The 27,387-nt window shown below is 37.7% G+C and overlaps 1 protein-coding gene and 1 pseudogene across 2 annotated transcripts in view; both read right to left on the bottom strand.

Moving 5' to 3' along the window:
* The window catches only part of MYO3B (myosin IIIB), a 338,343-nt gene that overhangs the window by 52,571 nt on the left and 258,385 nt on the right, over positions 1-27,387 (bottom strand). For both annotated transcript variants that reach the window (XM_016165446.2, XM_036237344.1), the window contains 2 exons: positions 24,230-24,290; positions 23,198-23,297 (listed from right to left, as the gene is read on the bottom strand). In XM_016165446.2, coding sequence (XP_016020932.2) covers positions 23,198-23,297; positions 24,230-24,290 — 161 coding nt within the window. The remainder of the gene's footprint in view (positions 1-23,197; positions 23,298-24,229; positions 24,291-27,387) is intronic.
* LOC118614016 lies at positions 13,783-13,898 on the bottom strand (annotated as a pseudogene).

Raw genomic sequence — 27,387 nt, forward strand, 5'->3', positions numbered from 1 at the left:
TAACAAACAATAACAAGGCAGTTACATATTTTAAAGGAAGTTTAAGCTTAACTGGGATTATAGTTACTAATTAACTCAAGAAGAACTGGAGAAGGAAAAGGGTAACCATGGTTGATTCATGGAAATTAATCTTAAACAGAACCATTAATATAGTCTATTTGTGACCACACTTAATCTTTTAGAAGTTTTCTTTCCTTTTCTTAAAAAAACAAAAAAACAAAAAACAAACAAACAAACAAAAAAACGTGCATTGGCATTATCTTTTCACTTCCTAACTTGAAATATTCTTCTAGCTTATGCTGGGACAGCCATTCCCTCCCTTTAGAACTTATTCAATTAATGGTGCAAAATACTTTTAGGAGAATTTTGTGTCAATTAGAGATCTACAACCTGTATGGCACTAAATGCCACAAATCACTCTTTATTTGTAAGGCTAAATTGCCTTTCGTCAGCTGTTCATTTTACTTTGGAAAATGAAGTTTCCCAGTCTTATAACAGAGTTGATAGCCCTCTTTGGACTGTAGAAGAGCTTCTGTTCTTAAGTCTAGATGTGTTTCTTTCTAGAAGAATGAAATCATGTGTTCATTTTGAATCAATCGCCTAGGTAGCCATTCTACAGTTTCTTGTACTTTGACAAGCATCCTACATCCTACTAGTTACTAGATAATGGAGTTTGATTCTCCATTCAGTCAAACTTTACTGGTACAATATAGTCTACATACATATAGTATCTTTTAGAAGCAGTCCAATTTCCAAAATAACAGCTTTTTTTTTTTTTTTTTTTTTTTTTTACAGAGAGTAGTAGTTCTGCTATAGTTTATAATCTAGCTTAAAAAAATTATACACCTTGAGGCCTATTTCTGAGTAGCAAAATACATAGAAATGAGCTTGGTGCCTCTCTACTAATCTCATCTTTAGTTTGGCCCCATTCCGTCTATTCTTTACATGTTAGTCTGAGATAATGTTCTAAATGAATATGTCATTCCTCTGCTTAATATCGCCAATTGTTGTCCATAACTTTCAGAATAAAGATGGTACTCTTTAGCTCACACAAGACCTTTCTGACACCTACTTATCTCCCCAGCTCTTCTCCTACTGTTCCTCAGAGCTCAGCCTATGCTTCTATACAAGAAACTCCATCTGCTAGCCCTGTAAGAATCATCTCAGGCACATCTTCTCTTGGAGCCTTCCCTAACGTTCGAATCTAAGTTAAATGCCCTAACACTGGGCTCCCATTTTATTCTGTACATAACAACATAATAACAGCTATCCCAGCTACCAGGAGGTACAGAATTATACTTATCTTTCTATTTATTTAGCCTGGACCATAGCAAATGACAAATGAGTGTATATTCAAAGAATGAACAAATCTTTTAGTTGCTCTTGCGCAAAAACATCCACCAGCATCTATCTGTCCGTCTGCCTGTCTGTCTGTCTCTCTCTCTCTTTTTTTTTTAAATAAATTACTCATTGCTATTTGAAGGCCAGCTAGTCTAATAAATTAAATCTAAGTGTTATCTACCTTGAGAAACAAAAGGATGTGTTAACATCAGGCTTTTAGGAGGTAATCCTAAATCAGCAAAGGAGATCTTATTGGTGAGTCTTTCAGGATGGTGGGATAAACTCATCTATTTCATGAAGATTGAGTCCCAACTACATTCCTAGCACCACATTAGGGAGCGATGATAGGGAGAGGCTTAAGGATAAGGCTGTGAGAACTTCAAATTCCTGCCTATCATTTACAGATGGGTTGCTGGAGTGCTGCAGATTTGCAGAATAAATGTTTATGCTGATATCTGTGCAACAATTGAGAACTGTCTAGAGATCTGCAAAACCACAAAGAAAAACTGCAAATAAAAGAATACGAAGTTTAAGTCAGAATAAAACACCAATTGTTGTCTTTTCAAGAACAAATAATTAAAATGGTTATTTGCTAAATCAAATCAGCCCTGCTAGCTGAACAACAATGATTAGGTCTGCTACAGACTAAAAGTTTGTGTTCTCCCAAAATTCATATGTTGAAACCCTAATCCCTAATGTAATATTATTTGGAGGGGCAGGGACTTTGGGAGGTAATTGGAGCCCTAATGAATGGAATAATGCCTTTATTAAAGAGACCCAGGAGAGCTCCCTCACCAGTTCTGCATGTGAGGACACAGCAAAAAGACCCTTCACCAGACACTAAATCTATTGGAACCTTGATCATGGACTTCTCAACCTCTGGAACTGTGAAGAATAAATGTTTAATTCACCCAGCCTGTGGTATTTTTGTTATAGCAGCCCAAATGGACCAAGACTGTATTATGACACTGAGCAGAGAAACGTGTTTGCCAGGGAAGATGGCAGAGCCTGGTGGTCCAGTGTCCAGGCTTTGCAGTGAGAAAAGCCCCAGGGGAATCTTGGTTTTGACACTTCTGGCTATATGGATTTGGACACCTCAACTTTAAGTGCAGCAGTTTCCTCATCTGTGAAATGGGGATATTCTGTTATTTTGTTCACAAATATCCAATATAGAAAAGATTACTTTTATGTCCAGTAACATGTGGCTATCTAGCAGAAGGGATGGAGCTCAATAAAAAGGAAGATAAACAAACCACCTCAACTCTAATTCTTCAAACCACTGTTCTGCTTGCTAGTTTTCTTTTCCTTTAAACACCATTTCCATGATCCTCTTACAGCAGCTGGGAGAAGTTGATTTTCTCTCCAAATTGGAAAACTCTTTCTCTTCAGCCAAGAACTTGCTTACAAGATCTAAATCTGATTTCACAACATTTGAAACAATAGTTCTGGCAGCTCAGTCCATTAACCTTGGATCTTCCTCCAGAATTATACCAGTGTCTGAGTCTCCTTATCCTCTTCTAAATTAGTCAAATTAGGTTTAGGTGAAAGGTGAAAGCACTTATCAGATAATCTCATGTTCAAATAATTCACATCATGTTGTAATAAGAGCATTGTTAAAAGAGCCAGATCCTACAGAAAACAGAAAAACTGGCAAAATGGTCTGAGTTCAGGATTGAGGGAATCTAAACATCTAAATATTTAGATGCATGGTCCATGGAATTTTCACAGCCTCCTTTTAAGCCTTAACCCTGATATTCCAAGATCCAATTGAAACAAGGCATTTTCATGACTCAGTTTTCTATGATAATGACTCAAAACTTAAAGCTTGAGAAAATAACGCAGGCTGGTTTTCAGAGTTAGTCTGTTTCTGTCTGTCTTTGTCTCTCTATTTCACAAGGTCGCAGGAAGGAAATGACTCTTCTGCTCATGGGTTAACACATAATTCAAGTGCAGCTTCATGGATTCCAGAGGCTGGTGGTGATTAAGTGGGTACCTTATTATACAAACTTCTTTTTTTTTGACCTAAGACACCATATTAGTGTAAAGAGAAAAACACGTTACTTAAATATTGCTGGAAGTTGCTTTTTTTCCTGGAGAAATGTAAAAGTGATACACTGACTTTAGCTAACTTTTTGAAGGATGGGTGAAATGACTCCCTAAAAGAAAGCTAAATACAGACAAGAGGAAACAAAGCTGGCACTCTAATGTTCTCTGGAATAATGTTTAGGTCCCAGGTAATGGGAAAGTGTAAGCATAATGATTGCCAAACAAAAAAAAGTGACGTTAACAATTTTATGAATTTCTAGTATTTTAAGATTTTTGTTTGTTTGTTTGTTTTTCTTTCCTCCCACCCATCCTCACCATCAGGTTTCAAAGGAAAAAATGGCAGACTGCATATCTAACAATCCCTTTGGATATTAAACACCAACTTATCTAATAAGATATATATGCTACTGACTTCGTTTTTTGTATACCTCGTTGCTGGACATCTAACCTTTCAAAGAAACTGTTAGTTGTTTTCATCAGCTCTAGTATCATGGCCAGATTCCTCATACTAACTGTACTCTAGAATCTAAACATCTAACTATTTAGATCCATGGTCCATGGAATTTTCACAGCCTCTTTTTAAGCCTTAACCCTGATATTCCAAGATCCAGTTGAAACCACTGTTGAAAGTCACTGCAATCTCACTGACAAGCAAAAGTATTTTAGGGCCAAAAGCCTGTACCTCTGCAAAGGTGGTGAGGCAAATTACAGAAAACAAATTAGGGAGCTGGACATTTTATGGAGCTATGGTTCTCATCTCTCTTTTGAGCAAAAGAAGATCCAAACAAACTCACACAACAGCTAAACCAATGCCATCTGTGTGGAAATCATATTTTAAACACAAATAAAATCAAACGCTCCATATGCTCTCACTCCTGAACATTTGCTAGAAGGTTTCTGAGTATTTATTGTTAGAGAGTCAGTGTAGTCAAGCAAAGAAAGCAAAAGAGCCCGACGTGAAGTCTGCAGCCTTCCTCTACCAGCCGGCTTCCACATTCTGCCCCTGGTATCACCACGCGCACTGTGTATTCTGTTTGGGAACCTGCACTGTTTGGGAACCTGCACTCATAAAATTTTGCAAAGCATATCTGGAAAGCAGGTTTTTCAGCCTCTGCCGTGTCATGACACACATAGAAACTGATACCATTTGTATGGCACAGCCAGGGAAATGCGTGCTGCTTTTGCCCAGATCTACCTTGCTGCTTCGGTATCTTGGCACAAACACAACTCATCCACAACCCAGCAGTGCATTGCAGCACATCACTTGAAGATCTATTGTAAAATGTACTTTTTGTAGGTGATGTTAATACCATTACTTCTTCAAAGAGTTGCCAAATGGAATATGAAATTTTTATTTGAAAACACATACAAATGTGCATGACTCTTTATCATCTTATTCCTAGATCCCACCAAGTTTTTTTACAATTTGAGTCTGGGTTAAGACTAATTAAGACCCTGCTTTCCAACACTTGTAGTTATTTCTATTCCCTATACTAAGCAATAAAAGGTGTGGCTTTCCTCACAGTGACATTCCATTTGTGACTTGCCTTGTGTGTTATTTTTTCCATTGGACTTTTTGCCTGGAGGCCTCTCAGCATAATGAGAGGAGCCATTCAGCAGATTATTCCCTTCCACCCGCAGCCAAAGGCCCCAAAACAAAACATGCTGATCAGAAGCGAAGCTCTGTGATTTGTTCTTTGCCGCTCCGATTGGAGCTGTACCCTATTAACTTTCTTAAGCATTTCATTATGTGACTTTTTTTATTTGAGCAAAGGAATGTTATCCTTTTGGGTCCAAAGAGAATTTCAAACATTTTTATAGTCCTTGTCTTAGAGTCTTCCACAATTCTAACAACACCTAAAATCCACAGGTAGAAGAGAAAACTTACATTTTCAATTGAGAAACTTAAAAAGAATTATTTTGATTTTATTAACACACCTAGTTATGATTTTGGTATTAACATTAGAGTTTCAGTAGGATATATTGTTACAATTATAATGGAAATAAATAATAACAATAATCAAGTTTATAATTAAACATGAAGTTCACAACTAAAGTAACTCCCTCTTCTTCCTCTATCGCATCATTTTATTTTTGTTCTGAGGAAACAGACTCTGGAAAGGCAAAAAGACATACTCTTCATGACAATAAATGCAATAAGTATTGTTTTCACTGAAGGTTGCTGCAAAAATTCTACAACCTGTTTCCCATATGCTACTGAGATAAGTGTCTCATTTAAAAATACGACAATATTAAAGGTTAGATAGTTGAAAAACACCCATGTTAACGTTCTAAGGATCTAAGTCTGTGACTCAGGCATAGAATGCTACAGTTTTTCTTCAGGGTTACTGCCCTACTGTCAAACCTGGACTCAATCATGCTGAGATATAAGGAACTCATGCACTCTACTAATCTTATTGTCTTCCAGGAGGTACCAATAAGACAGCAGGACACTAATCAGAAACATTTGAACTTCAGAATTACACAGAGAAGATTTACTTACTGAGAGTGAGACCCTCTTCAAAATGCCAAACCCATTCACACTTGGTGTATAATTTTTTTTTAAACTGATCTTTCTTTTACTAGTACAATCTGATAACCCCATAGAATTCAATATTTTAATCATTTTAGAGCAGGTAACTGTAATAAATCAGTAAAACAGAATACCATTGAGGAAATTAGAATTTTCTCACTGGCCACTCCTAACTCCCTCCATAGATAGATAATAGTAGTTAGTTGCTAGGGTAAGCAGAACTTAGAAAAATTCAAGTGACAGAATTCTAGCTGTAATGCATATTCAAAATAAAACTAAAACATAAGCTTTATGTTAACATATTGCCTACACAATTTACATGGCAAAAGTTCTCAGGCATTAAAATCAACAAAATAATCATGCCATAGCCATATTTTAAAATTCATTTTTTCTCACTCACCATACTATATACTTAAACTGTATTTTCTATTCAAAAAGTCCTTTTCAGCATTACTTCATCCTTTCCTTTGTAACATAAATAGTTAAGAATAAGTCTCTTAATCTTCTATTTTAGATGCTTTCTTACATTAAGCAATTCAAACACATTCTGTTGGGAATTGCTGAGAAAATAACTTTCAGAAGTCTCTAATTCAACATATTTTCATCATTAAAATCCAAGTGTATTTTAATGTGCTATAACCTGCTGATAGGAAGACCAATATTTCAAGTTGTCTTCACTGATTACTGTAGCCAAATTCTTTTGCAACAAGGGTTTGGGGATCTTTCAGGTGTGTTATGGGAAAAGTGTTTGAGCAGAGGAGGAGAAAAGACTTTTAAAGCAAGCTAGACCCCACCCCACCTTTCAGCAAGGCCTAAGACCATCTCTTCAAACCATGCAAATTTATCTAAAATGATTATGTTTATCAATCAGATGACCCAGTTTAGTTTTCTCTTATCCAAAGCATTGCATAGAGCTAAATAAACCACAGAACAACCTGATTCAGTCTACCTTGTCTCCTACAGACTTTCCCAAGGCCCACTACTAATCTATTTCTCCAGTCTTGCTTGGAGATTACATTCATTTTCATAATGAATTTGATTGTACAAGAGAGAGAGAGAGAGAGAGAGAGAGAGAGAGAGAGAGAGAGAGAGAGAGAGAGAGAGAGAAAGCAATCCCATCCCATAAAGTCTCCCACTGTTGTAGACAGATGGCCATGCCCCATCTCTTAAGCTCTAGTCCCATGGCTACAACTGTTGACCAGCAATATTTACAACATGCGACTAAAATGCAAAATGTGAGGTGCTTTTTGAAACAAAATTAATTTCCCCCAAAGAGACTACCCATCTGAATTAATTTATCATTTGATAAACACTCATTAAGCACCTACTATGTGTGAAGCACATCCCTGTTTCTCTTCATTGACCATCATTCTCAGAGAGAGTGAGAATTAACACTGAGTTCCTGTTATACTTCATTACAACCAATCACAGAATATGCATAGCTTCCAATGTTTTTATCGTAATTATGCACAGAGGATACATTTATGGAGCAGGTATTGCTGGGCCAATATATTGGCAGACTGTCCTCCAAAGAGGATGTTTGCCCTGCCACAAACAATTTTATGAATGCTCTCGTTTGCTCGTATTCCTGACAACCGATATACCATGATGAAAGGCAGCAATAGAATAGAGAGTATAAATTCTACTATTAATGCTAGGATGGAGGCTCCAGCCATTTCGGTTGGATATTAAAGGAAAGGGAGACCTAGCGGACTAGAATACTTAGGCAAAACTGCTGCAGAACTTAGGTTATCATGATAATAAAACCAATTCTCCCACCTTATCTTAAATGATTTGTAAATGTAGTTTTTAATAGTTATATATTATTCCACAATATAGCTGTATCATATTTATTTAATTGTTCTCTTAAGTTTTTCTAGACTTTAAAAAATGTAGATTCTGAGTGAATTATTGGGATAAAGGATCTGAACATTTTTTAAAGGCCATCAATATACATTGCACAATATGTTTGCAAAACTCTCCTTTATACTTCCACTAGCACACTAAGTGTGTCTTTCCCATTTCTTCCATTTCTGGACTCAACCAGCAATAGCTTCATTTTGTTTGCACAAACTATTTCCACAAAACACACTTGAGTATTTGCCTTGGCATTTTATAATCATCTCTTATAAGTGAACATTCTTTAGCCTGCAGGCTTTGATATTCCATGAAGGAGGATCTGGGGCTAACTGTGATCATTCAAGGGGGAATGTCTGATTCATATGACTTGAAAATTCCCAAGTTCAGACATCAGCATGAAACAATGCCCTGGGCATATGTGCCTCAGATGATTAAATTCTATCTTATGTAAACACTGCTAGTTGTCTACTCAACGTCATTCTTCCCTGCTTTCCTCCCAATTGAATTTTTATATCATAGTAGGCACAATGCGATCAACTCAAATATATTTTCCAGCTTCTCCCATAGATAAAGGAGGACCATGAGATACAAACAGAAGTCATTGGGTAAGGCTTCCGGGAAAATCTTTTTTGCCTTTTTGTAAAGAATGAAGCCACGATGGCTGGAGTTCCAGCAGATAGCTTGGGATCATAAAAGAGAAGCCAAGAGAATTGTAAAGACTTGGCCTTGCCTGACACTCTTGGTCTTCTGAACCAATGCTAGAAACTTTTTACCACCCTGGACTCCTGGTGACATGCAGAAAATAAACATTTATCTACTGAAATCACTGTATTTTAGAGTTTGTTTACTGAAGCAGAGAACAATTACTAACTAGTTGATGCACTATTCCAGAGAAGTATTTTTCATTGTAGGAGAGAGTATGAACTTTATATTAGGAGTTGAAGTTATACTCGGTCTTTTTAAATGGTGTAGCATTCCTTCTTTTCAGGTCCATTCTCCATCCATTTCTACCACATTCTCTGTCCAAGAAGCTGGCCAGTATGACCTACTTTGGCTTCCCAATACAAAGCCTTAGCTGGAAATCAGAAGGAAGGACGAGACTAAGGAAAGAAGAAGCAAATACTCTTTCTTATTCCCAAGCTCTCTCCCGTAGGGTTGTCTTGTGTTGACTATGTCCTTGACTGAAGGTCATCCCGTTTTTCAAGATCCCTATACCCACATGGCTTTCTCTTTCTAGGTTCCAGATGCCATACCCTTTCCTTGTCCCTTTAGGTGCATGTGGTTACAGCTCCACTTTCACTAGCTCCCAGGGAACTATATTATCCTTAATGGCTTCTCTACAGCCTTCCCATAACCTTTAAAAATAATCTCTTTATTAAAAATATCTAATTTATCCTAATTCAAGTATGCAATCTATTTCTTGCTGGGATTCTGTCTAATATGTTCCTTGTTTTATCTGTGTATGTGTATATATATGTATTTTCTAGGATTTGGGAAAAGGTCACAGGGCCATACCTCCAGGTCTCCTACATAGTTTCTCTATCAACGTAGTTTCTGTATCAATGTAAAGAGTGTTAAATTTAACAGGACAGGCAGGAAAACACTTTTAGGAGGTGAATAGACTCAAAGGAAGTATGTAAAATGTTAAAGTGGAGTTGACAATCAAGTTTTGAAAAATACTTTCTTATAAATGCAGAGACAGTAATCATTTTACCAATGGTAGGGAAGATGACAAATATCTGTCAGTGCACAAGGGGGAGAGACAAACAATGTGACATACTTTTTCCCCAGTGCCTTCCCACAGTGTTACATAGAAGCTGCTACATGAAGAAGTGAGGTTCCATTAATGGACTGAATGAGAGGATGCAGTCTAGTGCAAAGAATGAGCAGCCTGCAAGAGTTGGGAAGAGCCCTGGTCCCCAGACAGCAACTTAAGTTGAAAATCAGAAGGCAGAGTGCAAGTGTGATGCTGTGAGCTGATCTACCTGGGCATGGGTAAATACAGCAGTGACAAACAGAAAGAACACTTTGTAATTCGATCCCTGGAGATTTGGAATGGATGCTTGGATGTTCTGTCCCCCACCCATACCCCAAACATTCAGACCATGTGTAATGAGTTAGCATGTGAACTGTCCTTTGGAGGCAAATCAGTTAAGAACAGAAACAAGCCTAGAGCTCTTTGCACTTATCTGATTTCTGCACAAATGCAGAGTTTGACATTTAAAGTTGGTGTGTGTCCATTGGGAGAGTCTACCCATTGTGTCCTGGCACAAAAACTTCTCCTTTGAAATTAGGATAGTGTGTAAACTCATCCCTTAAAAGATTTGTAGATCTCTTGCATTTGTTTCTTGGGCCTGTTTGAATGTGCTCTCTTAAATAGGCTGCTTAGAGAAAATACCTGGCACCAACTTAATGAAAAGAGATATCACTAATTTCTTCTTTTAAAAAGGAAGGGTCCCGTTGGGAACACCGAGTCTTCATGTATATTAGGTCAGACAAATACAGTCTAATGTCTGGGTAGACTTGATGCAGGACAGGGCAAATTCCCCTGAGTGTGTGTGTGTGGGAGTGGGGAGGGGGGGGGGGGTTGAAGCCCTGCTCTGAGAGAAGAGAGTTCTTGGCAGAGTGTAAGAAAGAATTCACACACACGCCACAGAGTCCAAAGGAAAGTTTATTAGAGAAGGGGTAACACTCCATAGACAGAGAGAGCATGGTCTCCTTTCAGAGGTGGAGAGTAAGAGAAGCTAACAGAGACTCAGAGGGCCAGAGACAATAGAGAGAGATGAGGACAGTAAGGGAGACAGAGTAAAGGCACTGAGAGGGACAGAGAGAAAGACACTGAGAAGGACCCCGAATGTTTGGGGAATTCAGTTTATATATTATTCTTTAGTTCCTGTGAGTTATAGTTTAAAGAGTTTGTTTATCCATTTTCCTTAGCTATGGACATACAGTGAAGAAGGATAAGAGTATGTAGCATGAAAAGGTAAGAATACGTAGCATGGAAGGCCTGCTGGCAATTCCTAGCCTGTGATCCATAGGTTTCCCATGGTTTTAGCTATAGAAAATGAATTTTATTTTGTGTAGAGTTAGAGTACCACTTAAAAACTTTTTTTTTTTTTTTTTTTTCTGTTTTCCTTCATGGTGTAGGGGAATGGGTTGTTAGCAATCTCAGTAGAAACCTTCCTTTGTTCTGCAGGTTTCCCTGGTCTGGCTGCAGGGCTGATCAGCCTATTGCAGTCTCTGAACATAGCTTGGTTTAACATTTTAGTTCTCTTGCCTCCTCTTTACATTAGATTGGCTGTTTTAATTGCTCACGGCTAAGCAGTCAAAAAGACCCTTTTGCACAGTGGAGAAAGAAAATGGGGATCTGAGTCAGTGGGAACTCTAAATAGCCCTTATACCATTTAGGTGGATTAATAAAACTTAACTCCCTTCCATAGCACAAATTGTCAGACACAGAAAACACCAACAAATTAGTCCTACTCTTCTTAAATGCGGTAAAGGTTCAAGGTGACACACTCTCGAGGCTTGTGGGGACACTGAGAAAAAAACAAGTACAATCTGTAGAAATCATAGCACACTCCATAAGATTTGACGATTTGGACAGAAAAAAGGAAGGAGTTGTTAACTTGGTAATTAGATACTTTTGGAAGTAATTCTCATTTGAGAAGTGAGAAATCACCATAGGAAAAGCCAAACATTTATTAGGCATTTACCGTGTGCCAGGCTCTATTCTCGTGCATTGAGCCACTATTCTGGAGTATTATTTTTTAAAGACAAATCCTGACCCAGAGTTCCCTCAAAGCTGCCAGAGCATCTCTCTCTTCCTCTCCCCTTCCCCTTCCCCTCCCCTCCCCCTCCCTCTCTCCTCCTCCTCCTCCTCCTCCTCCTCCTCCTCCTCCTTCTCTCTCTCTCTCTCTCTCTCTCTCTCTCTCTCTCTCTCTCTCTCTCACACACACACACACACACACACACACACACACACACACACACACAAAGATTCTTAGGAACCTAGGAATACATATCACGAAACAGGGAAGTTCAGTATAATAAAAGGCTAAAATATCAGCAAAGCACTGGAAAGATGGGTAAAATATAGGAGTGGAAGGGTTTGGGAGGTGTGGTCAGAGCTCAGGAAAGCTCTGATTTAGGATAGAGTACAGTGACTTGTAGGGGATCAGGAAGTCACTGCAAATTGTCCTTAGTTGGGAATAAAACTGGACTCATTTAATATCAACTTTTTAATCTTGAAATTCTCCCTCCTGCCATTACCCAAACTTTATATTAACAGTTTTATAATAATTTTATCTGTTCCCATTTTTTAAATCACAAGTAATTTTAATCCAAATCCAACAGCAGTCCGACCTAAATAAAACACCTACACCTAATGGCAATAATCCCCTAGGCATGGATTTATGTCTCTTAGTTTGCCTTCTTGCCTTTGAGACTAATCAGGACAGAGCCCTTTAATCCTAAACTCTGACCAATGAACAAACAATTCGATAACTTGGGTGTAATGTAACAGACTTCAGATTCTACAGTTGCACATGAAGTTAACTGTTCAACCCCTTGAAGTTTCTATTTTTCCCTGCTCCTTTGTAGAGCAAAGAGGAAAATATGGGTAAGAGGTCAAAATGTCCATTCAAAGAATCATCAAGAATAGTCTGGGCCCTGCGAGCTGGTCCAGAGGCATCGCTTCCTTGATTTCTTCCTCAAATGCAGCTCTGGGTTAGAGCTTGGCTCTGGGTTGACCAATTGGGAATCAGTTTTCTCATCTGTAAAATGAGAAGGTTGAGTAAGAGGATCTCAACCAGATGCCCAGCGACGGAGAATAGTCGTAAAATGGGCTATTGTATAGCAATAAAAATAAACATATTAACCTTAAAAATATAATGTTAAGGACAAAAAGAAGAAAAAGGTAGAAAGCAAAGGACACACACTGTGTGATTCCAGCTGTACAAAGTTGATATTTAGGATGCATACTTAGGTGATGACCTCTAGGAAGGAGGAAGAAAATCACAGTCAAGAAAGGGTATGCAGAAGGCTCCTGAGGTCCTGGCAGGTTCTATTTTATAACCTCAGTTGTAGTTATAATAATTCATTACATTGCCCATTTCTATTTTAAACTTTTTTTTTTTCCTGAAGGCATGTTACATTTCAGAATTTTGAAAACATCTCTCATATGTGAGCTTTTCCTGGTGTAGGAAGGAAACAGGTAGAGGGCTGGAAACACCTTTTCCTACTCTTTGCCTGGCCAACTCCTGATCCCCCTTCAGTTCTCAGGTTCAGTGTAAGCCTATCTGACTCTTCTTCGCTCCCATGAGACCACAAAAGTATCCCTGCCGTAGCATAACTCCAGTGCTCACTTAATAATAGCCTGGTCAAAGGAGATTGGATTTCAGATTTGTCCATTTCTCTTGGAATGTAAACTTCATAAGGGCAAGTCTAAGTCTTGTTCCATTGTATATTGCCAGAACCCAACATAGCGCTTGCCACTTAGTAGCTGCTCAGTAAGCATCTGCTGAATGAGTAATAAAGATGCATTTCCTCTCTCCCAGCACTCTTTCGATTCCAACCAACAATTTCTTTCTTGTTAAATAGTTTTTACTGGAAGCAGAGAACCCCAGAGTTTTCCTAATCATTCTAGGAGTTCTAGTTATTAAGGCGCATAAGTGTCTAGGAAATAAGTCAAATAAAAAATGAGTACTGAGAGAAAAAGTCTTACCATGGTTCTGCACACAGTCATATAAGAAAGTTTTTTCCTCACTTATTTAATTTTTGACTATGTCTGTCTTGCCTCCCTAAAGCACTTAAAATCAATTACATTTAATTTAGGGAACACATTCATGTCACAATTCTCATGTGTTCAACTACTGAATAATCAATTACTTTGCTCTTCTCAGGGTCTCTTCACTTTCTCAGATAGAGAGTGGGTGCTAATAAGACAAGATGGAGGTCAGGTTTGTTTGTTTATTTATTATTATTATTAATATTATTATTTATGCCTATAGCACCTGGTTTTCCTAGGTGGTCTCCCATCCAAGTACTAACCAGGCCTGACCCTGCTTAGCTTCTGAGACCAGACATCAGGCATATTCAGGATGGCAAGGCCATAGACCATGGACTGTGGCTCCGGTGGGGAATGAATCCAGGACCTTCTGCATGTGAAGCAGACATGCTGACCACTACACTATGGGACCACATCCAGGGGGTCAGGTTTATTTAAAAACATTTTTCTCCTTAATGATATAAGTAAAAATTTATAACTGCTGTACAAAAACACTGTTTAGAGAATGAAAAGCCAAGCACAGACTAGGGGAAATATTTGCAAAGCACATATCTAACAAAAGACTGGTATTCAGCGCACGCAAAGAACTCTTAAACCCCTCAAATAAGAAAACTAACACAATTTTAAAATTGGAAAAAGATTTGAACAGACACTTCAGCAAAGAAGATATACAGATGGCAAATAAGCATATGAAAAGATGCTCCACATCATATGTCATCAGGGAAATGCAAATTAAAACAACAATGAGATACCACTACACACCTATTAAAATAGCAAAAATTCAAAACACTGACAATCCCAAATACTGGTGAGGATGAGGAACAACAGGAACTCTTATTCATTAAGAGTTTTGTGACTACAAAATGGTATAGCCACTTTAAAGGATGGTTTGGAACTTTCTTACAAACCTAAATATACTCTTACCATATTATCTAGCAAATACACTCTTTGGTATTTACTCAAAGGAGTTGAAACTTATGTCCATACAGCAATCTGCACAAAAATGTTTATAGAAACTTTATTCATAATTGCCCAAACTGGGAAGCAACCAAGATGTCCTTCAATAGGTGAATGGATAAATACAATGTGGTACATCCATATAATGGGTTATTTTCAGCAATAAAATGCAATGAACAATCAAGCGAGGCAAAGAAATAGAGGAACTTTAAAGGCATATTGATTGCTAACTTAAAGAAGCCAATCTGAAAATGTTTTATACTGTCTGATTCCAACTATATGATATTCTGGAAAAGGTAAAGCTATGAAGACAGTAAAAAACAAAAACAAAACAAAACAAAACAAAACAAAAAACAGTGGCTGCCAGGAGCTTATGTGGAAGGTGGGAAGGAAGGAGGGATGAACAGGTGGAGCACAGGGGATTTTTAGGCAAAATTATTCTGTTCGATATTGCAATGGTGGATATGTATCATATATTTGTCAAAACTCACACATTATATAACATAGTGAACTCTAATGTGAATTATGGACTTTAGTTAACAGTAGTATATCAATATTGGCTCATCATTGTAACAAATGAGCCACATTAATGCAAGATATTAATAATATGGAAATTTGAGGGGAGCAGAAGTAAAAGAAGAATACATGGAAACTCTGGACTTCCTGCTTAAATTTTCTGAAAACCCGAAACTACTAAAAAAAGATCTATTAAATAATAAAAAAAAGAAACTCAAAAAAATTATTACTCCCAATCTTGGAAAACAAAGGCAAAAAGCAGAAAAATCCCTCCATTCTTACTATTATGTAACGATATGTTTCATTTTAAGTTGAAAAGAACCCTTTAAAATGAAACAAACTAGGCAGCTAAGGTTAACAGGGTAGCCTGCAGAATGTGTGCTGTTTTAAGTACATCAAGTAAGAAAAGAATTTAAAAATAAAATTACTCTTGGCATGTTATACAGCCATGCCATCAACATCCAATTCTGGAAGCCAAGTACCCTAACTTGACTCACACACCCCCACCTTGCATTGTTTGGCAGCTGGACTCCTGATGTCCTGGGTCAATGCCAGAATCTAACTCGGCATCAAAAAAAGTGCATCTTGACCTAATGCACTCAGGAAAGTATCGGAAAAGTTCCTGTTGAACTTTTCTCATATGTTTGCAGTAACAATCTAAGCAGAAATAATGTCCAAAAACTCTCCAACTTTGTAACATGCCTTAATAAGTTGCAGGAATAAGAAGGCGGTCACAAGGCTTTCCCTGAGGTATGTATGTGGTCTCAGGAATGATGGCTGACAAATGACCTCCATGGCTTCTACCCACTAACTCTCACAGCTGTGGGCACTTTCCTCTCCAGCCTCAACTCCCACAACAGGGTCAGAATCTCACTGCCTCAGCTGGCTGAGGAGTAGAGATGGTGCCAGTCTATGCGGACAGCCCCCTTTCTCCCTTACCATCCAGATCCACAAATCTCAGAGAAAATAAGGCACCAAAACAAATCTTTTCCTCTTGGTATCCTACAAAGTTCCTTTAGAAAGCCACAATATTGGTTAGAGTACTTGGCTGGGGCAAACAGCAATGACTGTAATTCATACCTCAAGCACTCTGATCACATTCTTCAAAATTACAAAATAAAGCAAAACAACAACAAACAAACCCAAAACCCAGATCTAGTAAAAATGAAAAAAGTCTTTTAAGCAAATAGCAAAGGTATATGATAAATAGAGCTAAATTAGAAATTAAATATGGGATTAGAAGAACTAGAATCTCTCTTCTTTCTCCGTCCATCCCTTTGCCCTCATGCTCACAAGCCTTAAACTGTGCACTCCTTATTGTGGCCTAGACTAAATTCTTTTGCAAAAAGCCAGGACACAAACATTATGGTAAAGATATACATATTAGAGATAATATATACGTGCAAATATTCAGATCCGGTGAGGTTTAGAACAATTTTGCTTTGTGGGAGGCTGGCAGAAGTAGTAGAGTTTATAAAATAGAAATATCCTTTAAAGGCAACCATTCCTAATAATTTTAGAAATTGAGACACTTTATAAAAAATCTGGAACACTCCCCTCCTCCTCCTCTATAGCAAAGTTACAAGTACATGTAAATTTGTTCTTGACAACTTCCTGAGAATTTAATGAGACCACTTGAGATAAATACAGACATTCAGTGTGTTGTTAACAAATCTGCTTTGGAAAATAACAGCTGCAAAAACTAAGATATTAGAATTGCATTAGTCTTGTAAGTGTCTTATTTGACTTCCCAGCCTGTGGTAAACATGTAGTAGGTGTTCAATAAGTCTTTATTGTATGAATGAATGGAAAGCCATATCTATCTATCTATCTATCTATCTATCTATCTATCTATCTATCTATCTATCTATCTATCCATCCATCCATCTATCACTTTTTCTGATTCAATGTAGCATAGAAATAGGGGATGTCTAGATCTGTGCTTCTCAAAGGGTAGTTCCCAGATCAGCAGCATGGTCTCACTTGGGAAAGTGATGAAAATGTAAATCCCCCCTCTCTTCCACTTCACACAAACTCAGAAACTGTGGAAAGGGCCCAGCTGTGTTTTAACAAGCTTTTCAGTGATTCTGCTGCCCACTAAAGTTTGAGAACCACTGGATCTAAAAAGATCCTTAACAAGGAGGTATTTTCTCCCACCTCCCATGCTAAAGGAAAGAATTCCACACCTGTAAGTACTTTAGCATCTCACTGAGAAAAGTCCTGAGGCTGAGGTTTTATTAGTCTCACTGATGTGGGTGAATTCCATGGCATTCAAGCAAGAAGAAAAGATGTCTCAGCCCAATGCAAGCTGAAAAGAGGAGGATTCAGAGCACCAGAGGCTACCCAAACGCAAGGGCACAAGAGTAGTCTCGAAGTCCTGTGTGTGCATTCCCTAATGGCAGTGGGTGGGGAACAGAAAGGCCCAGTAGCCTTCCCTCTGTCTAGGGTTTGGTTTCTATGTGCTTTCCCGACAGGGATTATGTAGCCTTTGAGGTTCTGTTGTAGGAACACGCTCTCCCTGTCAACTGGGTGGCATCTGAGCCCTTTATGATCACAGTGGTCGCTATTTGGCTAGCTGCTTGCAACCCCTTTCCAAACACAGGCAGCCAGCGTGAGGTGCTTTGGTAGTATAATCTAAGGCTTAGATTGTGTAGTGCTCTAATTAAAAAATAGTGCCCACCCCCCAGAGTTCAACCTCTAGTATTATAATAGGATGACCAACTTAACCCAGTAAACTTGGGACTCACCTGGTGTTAGCACTGAAAATCTCACATATTGGAAAACCATTCATCACCCTAAGGAATAAGAGTTCCAAGGATAACATACAGCCCAAGTTTGGTTTCTGATAGCTGAAACTGATGCCCAAATCACCGAAACTTAGTAATGAGCAACAAGAAAGTTAAAGGAAAATAAAGAAGTAGTAGCATTAGAGAAGCAACTGGATGAAAGTGTGTATGATTTGCTCAGCAGTCATGGGGTGGACAGGCCCCCAAAATCTGACACCTGATGCTCTCTGGGGGCTTTACGCACCCCAACATTATGCACTACCAACTCTGACCCCCTCAGGAAGCTGGTACAATACTGTTCATTCCTCAGCCCCCTGAAAATCTACCAGGCTACGTCTTTAAGATGCGATGCAGTTAAACTTACTCTTAGCAATTGCATTGATTTTTTTTTTTACTTATAAAAAGACATATGAATAATTTATACTACTAGTAGATGAGAATATACCCAAGGGCAGAACTACCTCACTTAGGTGAGGTATCACAGGAAACTCAGGGCAGACAATGGCAGTTCTTGAACAGGTAGGTCACAAATTTACACTAAAGCTTATGTACTTGACACCAAGAAAACAGAGGTAAGGCACCTAGCATTTGCTGAAAGTAGGGACCTAGTACCTAGGTGGCAGTTCCCGTTTACGCATAGGGGATTCTCTCAGATACCCTACTCAGATCCATTTTTTTTTAAACAGAAAAATGTTTAAAACCTGTATTTTAGAACACAATAAAGAAAAAGAAAGGGAAGGGAAGTATGTTACAAAAAGTGAGCACATTATTATAGCAAAAAGTATCAGCTTTATGTTGAGAATGGAAAGTAAAAATGATCAGGAATATTAACTAAAAATCATAATAATTGAGAGTCATTTAATTCAAGGGCAGGTGGTCCATTTCACAATGGTGTTTAAGTGTCTCTATGCATTATAGACCAGTGTGGTAACTGTCATTAATGATCATGTCCTGAGATACTAAGAAGAACTGTGGTCAGTATACTAAGTATGAGATAAAGTCATAGGTTTTAGAATGATTCGGCTGCCTGTAAAATGAAACGTACAGAGAATATTTTGTTCACTGCTGATGTCTATAGTCTATACTCAACCCAGTAGCTGGAGTAATCATTTTAAAACATACTCAGGTCATGCCACTCCATTACTGAAAATGCTCAGTGGCTCTGCATTCCACTGAGTTTACATCCTCAAATTAACAATATTGGCACCACCTGGAAGCTCATTAGTGTTGCAGAATCTCAGGAGCCACCCAGACCTGCTGAATCAGAAGGATATTAAGAAATACAGACCTGAATCATCTGGCTCCTTACCTCCTACCATTCTCTTCCTTGCTTTTTCAGCTCCAATCACACAGGCTTTCTTTCTACTCCTCATGTATTTCACATATGCCTCTCCTGAGACCCTTTACCATGGCTGTTCCCTCTGCCGTAATGCTCTTCCAGAGACCCGCATGGCTAACTAGATCACCACCTTCAAGCCTTCTTAATGAAGCCCGTCCTAACCATCCTATTTCAGAGTAAACGAGTTAGAAGGCAAACTTGTTGGATATTAATGTTTTTCTAAAACTTAAAAGGTTTAGTACTCTCATTCATACTTCCACAGAAACATGGGCTGAAATAATGGATCATTTAAAGCAAAGAATTAAACACAAAAGTATAACTTGCTAAAAGGTCTCCTATACCATATACTCTTATTTATGCAGCTGATAACCCTGAAAACATAAACATAACTGAACAACTTTTGTTCTTCAATCCATCTTTGTTGCTTTATAAGGTGAAGGAAAATTAGATTTACATAATGATTTTTTACTGTGCAAACCTTCTTTCCCTCTCTTCAGCTCAAAACAATAGCAGCAACAAAATAAAACAGCTTGGATCATTTCAACATGCTCCGCTGCTATGCTATGTCTAGCAGGGCAGGGGGTTAAGAAACATTTATTTTATTCCAGGATTATTGGAAATACATTTTAAAACATTTCTCTGACTTACTTCGTTTTACTTTTTTACTTGCTTCTATTATATTTCATCATGACTTTGGACAGCCAAGTATTCAATTTAAGGATCTAGGCTAGGCTGTGAGGAGATAATTTAGAACAGAAAAGATACAATGCCAGAGAGTTTGAAATCTAGTAGATGCATGAAAATAACTATAATACAGGCAGGGTGTGATAAGAACTATGAGCAAAGTTAAAGGGCATAGAAGAGGAAGCCATTAGAAATTCAGAGGGTGAACAGGGAAGGACAGGCAAGGCAGAGGAAGCAGCATGAACAAAGTCACAGGGGAGAAAAAGAACACACTGGGTATGCTTGAAGAATGGAGAATAGTTAGGATTCTCTGAAGCACAGAATGAGGAAGAGAGGTCAGGAGAAGATAGAACTACAAAGGAAGATTAGGACCAGAACAGAGACAGATGTGAATGTTATGCCAAGAAACATGGAGTTCTTAACACCAAAAAAAAAAAAACAAAAAACAAAAAACAAAAAACCCCAAAACAAAATACTCCTACAAAAAATCAGATTAAAAAATGGGCAGCAGAGCTGAATAGACATTTCTCCAAAGAGGATATAAGGATGGCCGATAGACATATGAAAAGATAATCAGAGAAATGCAAATTAGAACCACAATGAGCTATCACCTCACACCTGTCAGAATGGCTATCACCAATAAATCAACAAACGAGAGTTAGTAAGGATGTGGAAAAGAGGGAACCCTCATGTTCCGTTGGTGGGATTGCAAATTGGTGCAGCTACTATGAAAAACAATATGAAGGTTCCTCAAAAGATTCAAAATAGAAATACCATATGATGCAGCAATTCCACTTCTGGGTATTTATCTGAAGAAATCCAAAACATTAATTCAAAAAGACCTATGCATTCCTATGTTCACTACAGCATTATTTATAATAGCCAAGATCTAGAAGCAGCCTAAGTGTCCACTGATAGATGAATGGATAAAGAAGAAGTGGTACATATATACGATGGATTATTATTTGGCCATAAAACATGAAATTTTACCATTTGAGATGACATGGATCTGGAGAGTATTATGCTAAATGAAATAAGTCAGAGAAAGACAAATACTGTATGATTTCACTTACATGTGAAACCTAAAAAACAGAACAAACAAAACAGAAACAAACTCATAGATATAGAGAACAAATAGACGGTTGCCAGATAGGAGGGAAGTTGAGGGGCTGGGTGAAAAAGGTGAAGGGATTAAGAAGTACAAATTGGCAGTTATAAAATGGTCATGGGGATATAAAGTACAGCATAGAGAATATAATCGATAATATCTTAATAACTATATATGGGGCCAGGTGGTACTAGATGTAACGGGGAAATCACTTCGTAAGTTATATAAATGTCTAATCACCATGCTGCACATCTGAAATGAATATAATATTGAATGACAATGGTAATTGAAAAAAATGTATTTTAAAGAAGCTTAGAGTTGATGCTGGGGCAATGGGGAGCCCCTGGAGTATGGAGGAAAAGAATGTGATGATTAGGGTGTGCTTTAGAAAAGCTCCTCAGGCCTAAGTGTGTATAAAAGACATTGAAGGAAGAAAAGCATGAAGGATGACTGCTGAGTATACGGAGAAGTAATGGTGATGGTGGCAAACCTAACAGAAAACCATCTAGATTGGAAGGAAAGAACAATTTTGACAAGAAAATACATATGAGCCATTTAAAGCAAGTCAGATATAAACTTATTAAAAAGTTTGACTTTTGATATTTTCCTGAACAACGGGAAAATTGTCATAATCCAATAAATCTCTTTAATATTAAGCCCAAAATACAACATATTTTTGCTACCCCTGAGCTATCCCCACCAAAACTTAATGCCTTACAAGAAGTACTTTATCTCTTTATTGATTATTCACTCTTATGGATTAATTTTGCATTTACACAATATCAGTAGCAAAACTTACCATGCCAGAGACACTCTGCTATGCTCTTATACTAGCTCATTTGATCTTCAGTACAACCCCTCAGCTATGAACTACTATTTCCCTTGTTTTATACGTGTAGGTACTGAGGTAAGGATTTGTCACATGACATTCACAGGAAAGCAGAATCTGGGCGGGTCTGACCCCAGAATCTGTGTCTTTGGGTACTCGACCATACTTAAAATTTTTCTTTTCATGTGTATTTTAAAGTAGAATGCCAAAAGAGAAAAAAAGACAAGATGAAACAAATAGAAAACAAATAGCAGGATGATAGATTTAAATCAAAACATATCAGCAATCAATTAAATGTAAAGGTCTAAACACCTCAATTAAAAGATAGAGATTGTGTTTGGATAGAGAAAAATGCCAACTCAATTCTTACATAGTGGATTCTGTTCCACCACACTGTATTTTCCCTAAATTTTCCTCTATTTGTACTATTTCTACCCCTACCTCTTCGTGGCCTTTTCTCTGAACACAATCTGGCTGCAAGAAAAATCTTCCCTTTGGGAAGTTTATCATTTTCTGCCTATCCACAGAAAAGGTTCTGCTATAATATGTTCGTCCTCTCGTCTTCAGAAGTTTAAGTTTCACATGGACTGGTGATGCTGATGTATTTATTATACATTTCCAACTTTATACACTATTACTTTGTCACTGAAAAATAGGCTAAGAAGAAATTTGGAGAGATTTGAGAAATTACTACATATTTTAGAAAAACAGATGAGGTTGACCGTAAGTGTAATGTCACTATTTTAAGGTGAAAAGGTTTCTTTCTTTAGAACTGTCTATATTGTCCTTAGTATTTTCTGGTTCATAAATATTTCTTATGATCATGCTTCTGTTTTATCTTCCAGAAGTACTGATTACAGCCACACATAAGACCCCGAATTGACTTTTCCCATATTCTGCAGCAAAAAATTTAGAAAGGGGGCCAAAAATAGTTATTTCCTAAAAGAGTGTGGTAAGATGTTTGCATTCTCACTGAAAGAATGGCCATGTGGCCAAAAGGACAGAATTCCTCACTAAACTCATACTCTTTACCAAACCCTAGGTTTTGAGCCTGAACAATCTGTTCCACTGAAAGGTGGTCAGTTGTTTAACCTTCCTTTAACAAAATGAAGTTTCAAGCAGTTTTCTAATTTGAGGTTCTTACAAGGAAAGAGAAATATGGCCTTTGACATTCATTTTCTTTCCTCAGAAAAGTAAACTTAAATGGCATAGGTAGGCAGTAAACTGCTACCTTTAACATAAGTTTTGCTTCTAGCCTTTATGGCTTCCTAAACCTGAACTTTGTGCTACTACTGGGTCACATGATATCTGAGCTTTGCCTTCTAGACAGCCCTGCCCAAATAACTCATTAAAAAGTACACAGGCATGCAAATGGCAGAAGCAGCATGCATTTGAAAACGTTCTTCTTACCGGGTTTTGCGGGGGCTCCCCTCAAGGAATTCAGTCCTGAGCGACCTGGAGCAGCATGGCGTGTCCGAGAAGACAGTAAATCAGTCCCAGAACCTGAGTGCTTCAGAAAGACCCAGTAAAAGAAACATTATTTTTATCTACTGAAAAAGCAGCCTTAAGGACAGGTCTTCCATTTAAGTAAGGGACCCCTAACCTGATCGTCTGGGGAAGAAGCTAAGTATGTTGGGGTCATGTTGTAAGTTGCCCCTGTCTTGTATTAAAATTGAGTGGAGGGCCTTTCTTGGGGCAATTAGTAGCAAAGCCTTGACACCTTTTACTTCACTCATTTATTTCTTCCTCCGAACAAGTCAACCTAGCCCCCTCTTAAATTAATTATAGTCTAAAATGTAAAAACAGCTATGTGGTGATTTCTTCCTATACTTAATTTTTTATTCCTAAGAAAGAATAAAGAAAACCTATAGGAAGGTATTAATCTACTTAACATTTCTAAGTACATCATCCAAAGGATTTTGTTTTTTTAATCTTACATATGCTCAGCAGAGTTACTGGCAAAAACTGTACATTTTCTTCATTTCATCCTTTCAACATCAAATAGTAGGCAGCAAAAATTGGATCAGACTTCAAAGCCTGCTGTGGGCTCCAAGTCACAGAGAGACGCCTCCATTTCACATATTGAATTCGAGCAGGATATCAAAGTGCTACCAAAGAACCTCGGGTCCTTGCTCAGAAAGAGGCTCTAACATCTGTAGAGAGTGGAGTGCACAGACAAATCACCTCAGGGAGCAGCCAGCATTTATTCTCAGCAGCAAATTTCCAGGCTTTTGATTCTCTCTTCGCTGTACCTCCCTGTCTCTCTGCTGAACCAAGTTCTTTAGCAAGCTGGGCTTTTGTCTCAAAGACTTCAAAATATCACTAACAGTTGCACGTTTGGATGGCTGGACCAAGCAGCCACAGACAGACTTTGTGCTCATGGCCATGCAGGAGTCTGAAATGAGGATACAGAATTACTTCGAGATCAAGATACTCAGCTACCTTATTTGGATATCCTGCGAAGACATCACACTCTTTTGGAGAACTCTGGACTTGTGAATGCCTAAAAATAAAAATAATAATGAAATTATTTTTAGAAGCCTTGAATATGATAATTAAAAAACTTAAAGAGAGCTGTTTTCCTCCAAAGATGTATCAGAACATACCCTTTATTTAAGCTCCCATTGTTTCCCATACTAGTCTTTGGTTAAAGGGACATGGTCATTTTAAGGAAATGCATCCTACTAGGTGTTGCTCCGACATGCACAGTCAGCCTGCGATTCTAAGGCCCCAAAAATTGCCCTTGGTGAAGTTGTGCGATCTAATTTGGCTTACTACTGGGCTTTCACAAACTACCAAGAAGCCAACCAAGTTGTTGCTAAGGCTATACTTCCCATTCAGCACATTAATTACATTAATTGTTAAATAATTTAAAGCAGAGTCTGTAGTCGAATAAGTTTGGGAAATGCTGAGTTGTACATAATTTAAGAGGTTACTTACTGCAGGAATGATGTTTTACCATCGCAATATGCATTTATGGATTTCTAAAATAGGGTAGGGGAAGGATGTAGGGTTTCCTAAACTAATTTGGACAAGAAACTTAAAAAGTGACTTAAAAATATTTATTTTTTATGTTAAAATATTTTAAAATATCAAAAAATATTTTAACATCTTAAAAATATTTTAACATCTATTAAAATATTAATGTTTCACAGAGCAAAGTTTGGAAAAATTAATTGTGTTGCATCCCTAATTTCTTGCCATTGGAACACATTGTATGAAAGTGTGATAACTATAATATGCTGTTAAAATAGGAGCCAGTTTTTACAATTCCTTTCAGATGGAACCCAGCAGAGCGGAAAACTGACAAGGGGAAGGGAAATCTGGGTTCTAAGCCTGGCCTCAAGATCCCTAACCTCTCTCTCTCTCTCTCTCTCTCTCTCTCTCTCTCTCACACACACACACACACACACACACACACACACACACACACACACACACACACACGATTGGGTAAATTTCTACAGTATTTTGGGTTCCAGTTTTCCTCATCTATTAAATGAGGGGATTCAGATAAATTATTCCTTAGATCTCTGTTAGTTCTACGTTAATAATTTTATTCTTTATTTAAATTGGCACATTTATTTTCTGAACTTTCTGTAAACAATTCATGGATATTACCTTCAAAATACACCTATTTATAGATTATAGCAATATACTCATTTTTATATTATACCTGTACCTGGGAAGAAGGGACTAATCATATACTTATTTGTGTATATATTTGTTTATCATATGTCTCCCACCATGAAATGTAAGCTCCACAAAGGCAGGGACCAGATCTGCTTTATTCTATACTCTATATCAGCACCTAATCTAATGTCTGGTACATTGTAAGTGGCTCAAAAAATATTAGACAAGTTGAATGAATACAAGAATGACTACTGCAACCCCAAAATATGGGCCACGAAGATCAGTTAGAATACCCTTAACATTAAAATGAAAACAATTAGCATTTATACAGCACTTCATATTTTTAAACATGCTTTTATATATCTAATGAGAGTTTCACAACCATTTGAACTAAGTGCTTATACTGTCTCTGTTATATAGATGAAGAAACTGAATTTCAGAGAGGATGAGGGATTTGCCCAGGAATCAGGGCAGATACCTGGTAAAGCTAAGACATTGACCTGTTTTTCTGTTTCCAAATCCTCTGCTCTTCCTCTGAACCATTATATCCTCTATGCTATTTGGTCACTGTACATCAGCCCAAGGGACTCACTTCTATCAGCCTAGGTATTGTCTCAGTGGCTGTGAGATACCTATAGGATGGGTGGACTTTGAGATCCTCTAGGAGTCCTGGTGAGCTTTGGAGAAAATCTAAGGAAGAGAGTTAGCCTGTTGAATTACTATGTGGTCTCCAATTTCTGCCTTTCCTGCTCTGACAAAGAAATTAACCCCTTAGGAACTCCTCTAGCTTGCACAGCTTTTCAGGATCTGAAGGCCAGTGGCAGACACCTTCCGTCTCTCCAATGTGGGTCTGCTCATCAGTTTGACTCCCTCCTCATTCAGGCCTTTGGAACAATCTTAGGCAGTTTGATGTAATATTTATATGTGCTACTTAGTTTTAAAAAGGTGGAGGAGGGTGGATAGTGTTCATAGGCAAATAGATGAGAAAATAATTGATTAAGCAAAGTTAAGCAGGTTTATTTCCTGAGAGGCTTACAGCTTTTAACTTAATAATATGCACAACAAAACATAAAAAGAGGAAAAAATAGGCAGCATTTCCCAGATGTTATTTTAACAATAGAACCCTTCTCCCATGGAGCATATCAGGGGCCTATTTGTTCTTACAACATGCCTTAGGAAACTCTGATCTGAGCAGTGCTTATCTGAAACAAATTTCAATTTGCCTTTAAAAAATGTTATAAGTTAATAATCTTCAAAAGTCTAACTGCTTCAACTCTGCAGCATTTTCATCAGATACATTGTCACTTGCCTCAAGGACTTGAGGCAGGCAATAAGTGAATACTACTCTGCAAGCTGTCACCACCAAAATGTGGAAAATCACAATAATAACAAATAGCTAATGCTTACTGCATGCATACATGCCACCAGGCACCAGGGAAAGCACAGATACATGTTTGTCTCAGGAATATTTCCACCAATCATGTGGACTGGTTTTATTTTTATAGCCATTTGCAGGTGAGAAAATTAGCTAGTAAATAGTGCAGCATAACTAGTCATAACTAGTAAATAGTGTAGCATAAGACCTGCTGACATAGAAAAGGAGACTCCAAAGGGAAATTATTGATTCAGGCAAGGATTATTAATTGCTGATAAAACCTTTAGACAAATGATTAAAGGGGAACAATATATTCATATTGTATGAAAGGACCTCTATATAGATTCCTTCTTTCAGGTTACAAAGTGAAGAGGTAACTGTGCATTGGGGGAATCAGAAGGTCACCATCTTAATTCAGTGCCAACCTTAGCACTACTAATGCCCAGACAACACTGTCTTGTGACATGAGTCAGTATAAACTATTTAACATTACCCAGGACATTCATATTTTTTCTTTTGGTCAAAAACATTTAAATCTAATCAAAGCTTTAAATCTAATTTATACTTTACCCAAAACACAGGGTATAGAGGG

Source organism: Rousettus aegyptiacus, unplaced genomic scaffold (assembly GCF_014176215.1).
Source record: "Rousettus aegyptiacus isolate mRouAeg1 unplaced genomic scaffold, mRouAeg1.p scaffold_m13_p_2, whole genome shotgun sequence".
Taxonomy (NCBI): domain Eukaryota; kingdom Metazoa; phylum Chordata; class Mammalia; order Chiroptera; family Pteropodidae; genus Rousettus; species Rousettus aegyptiacus.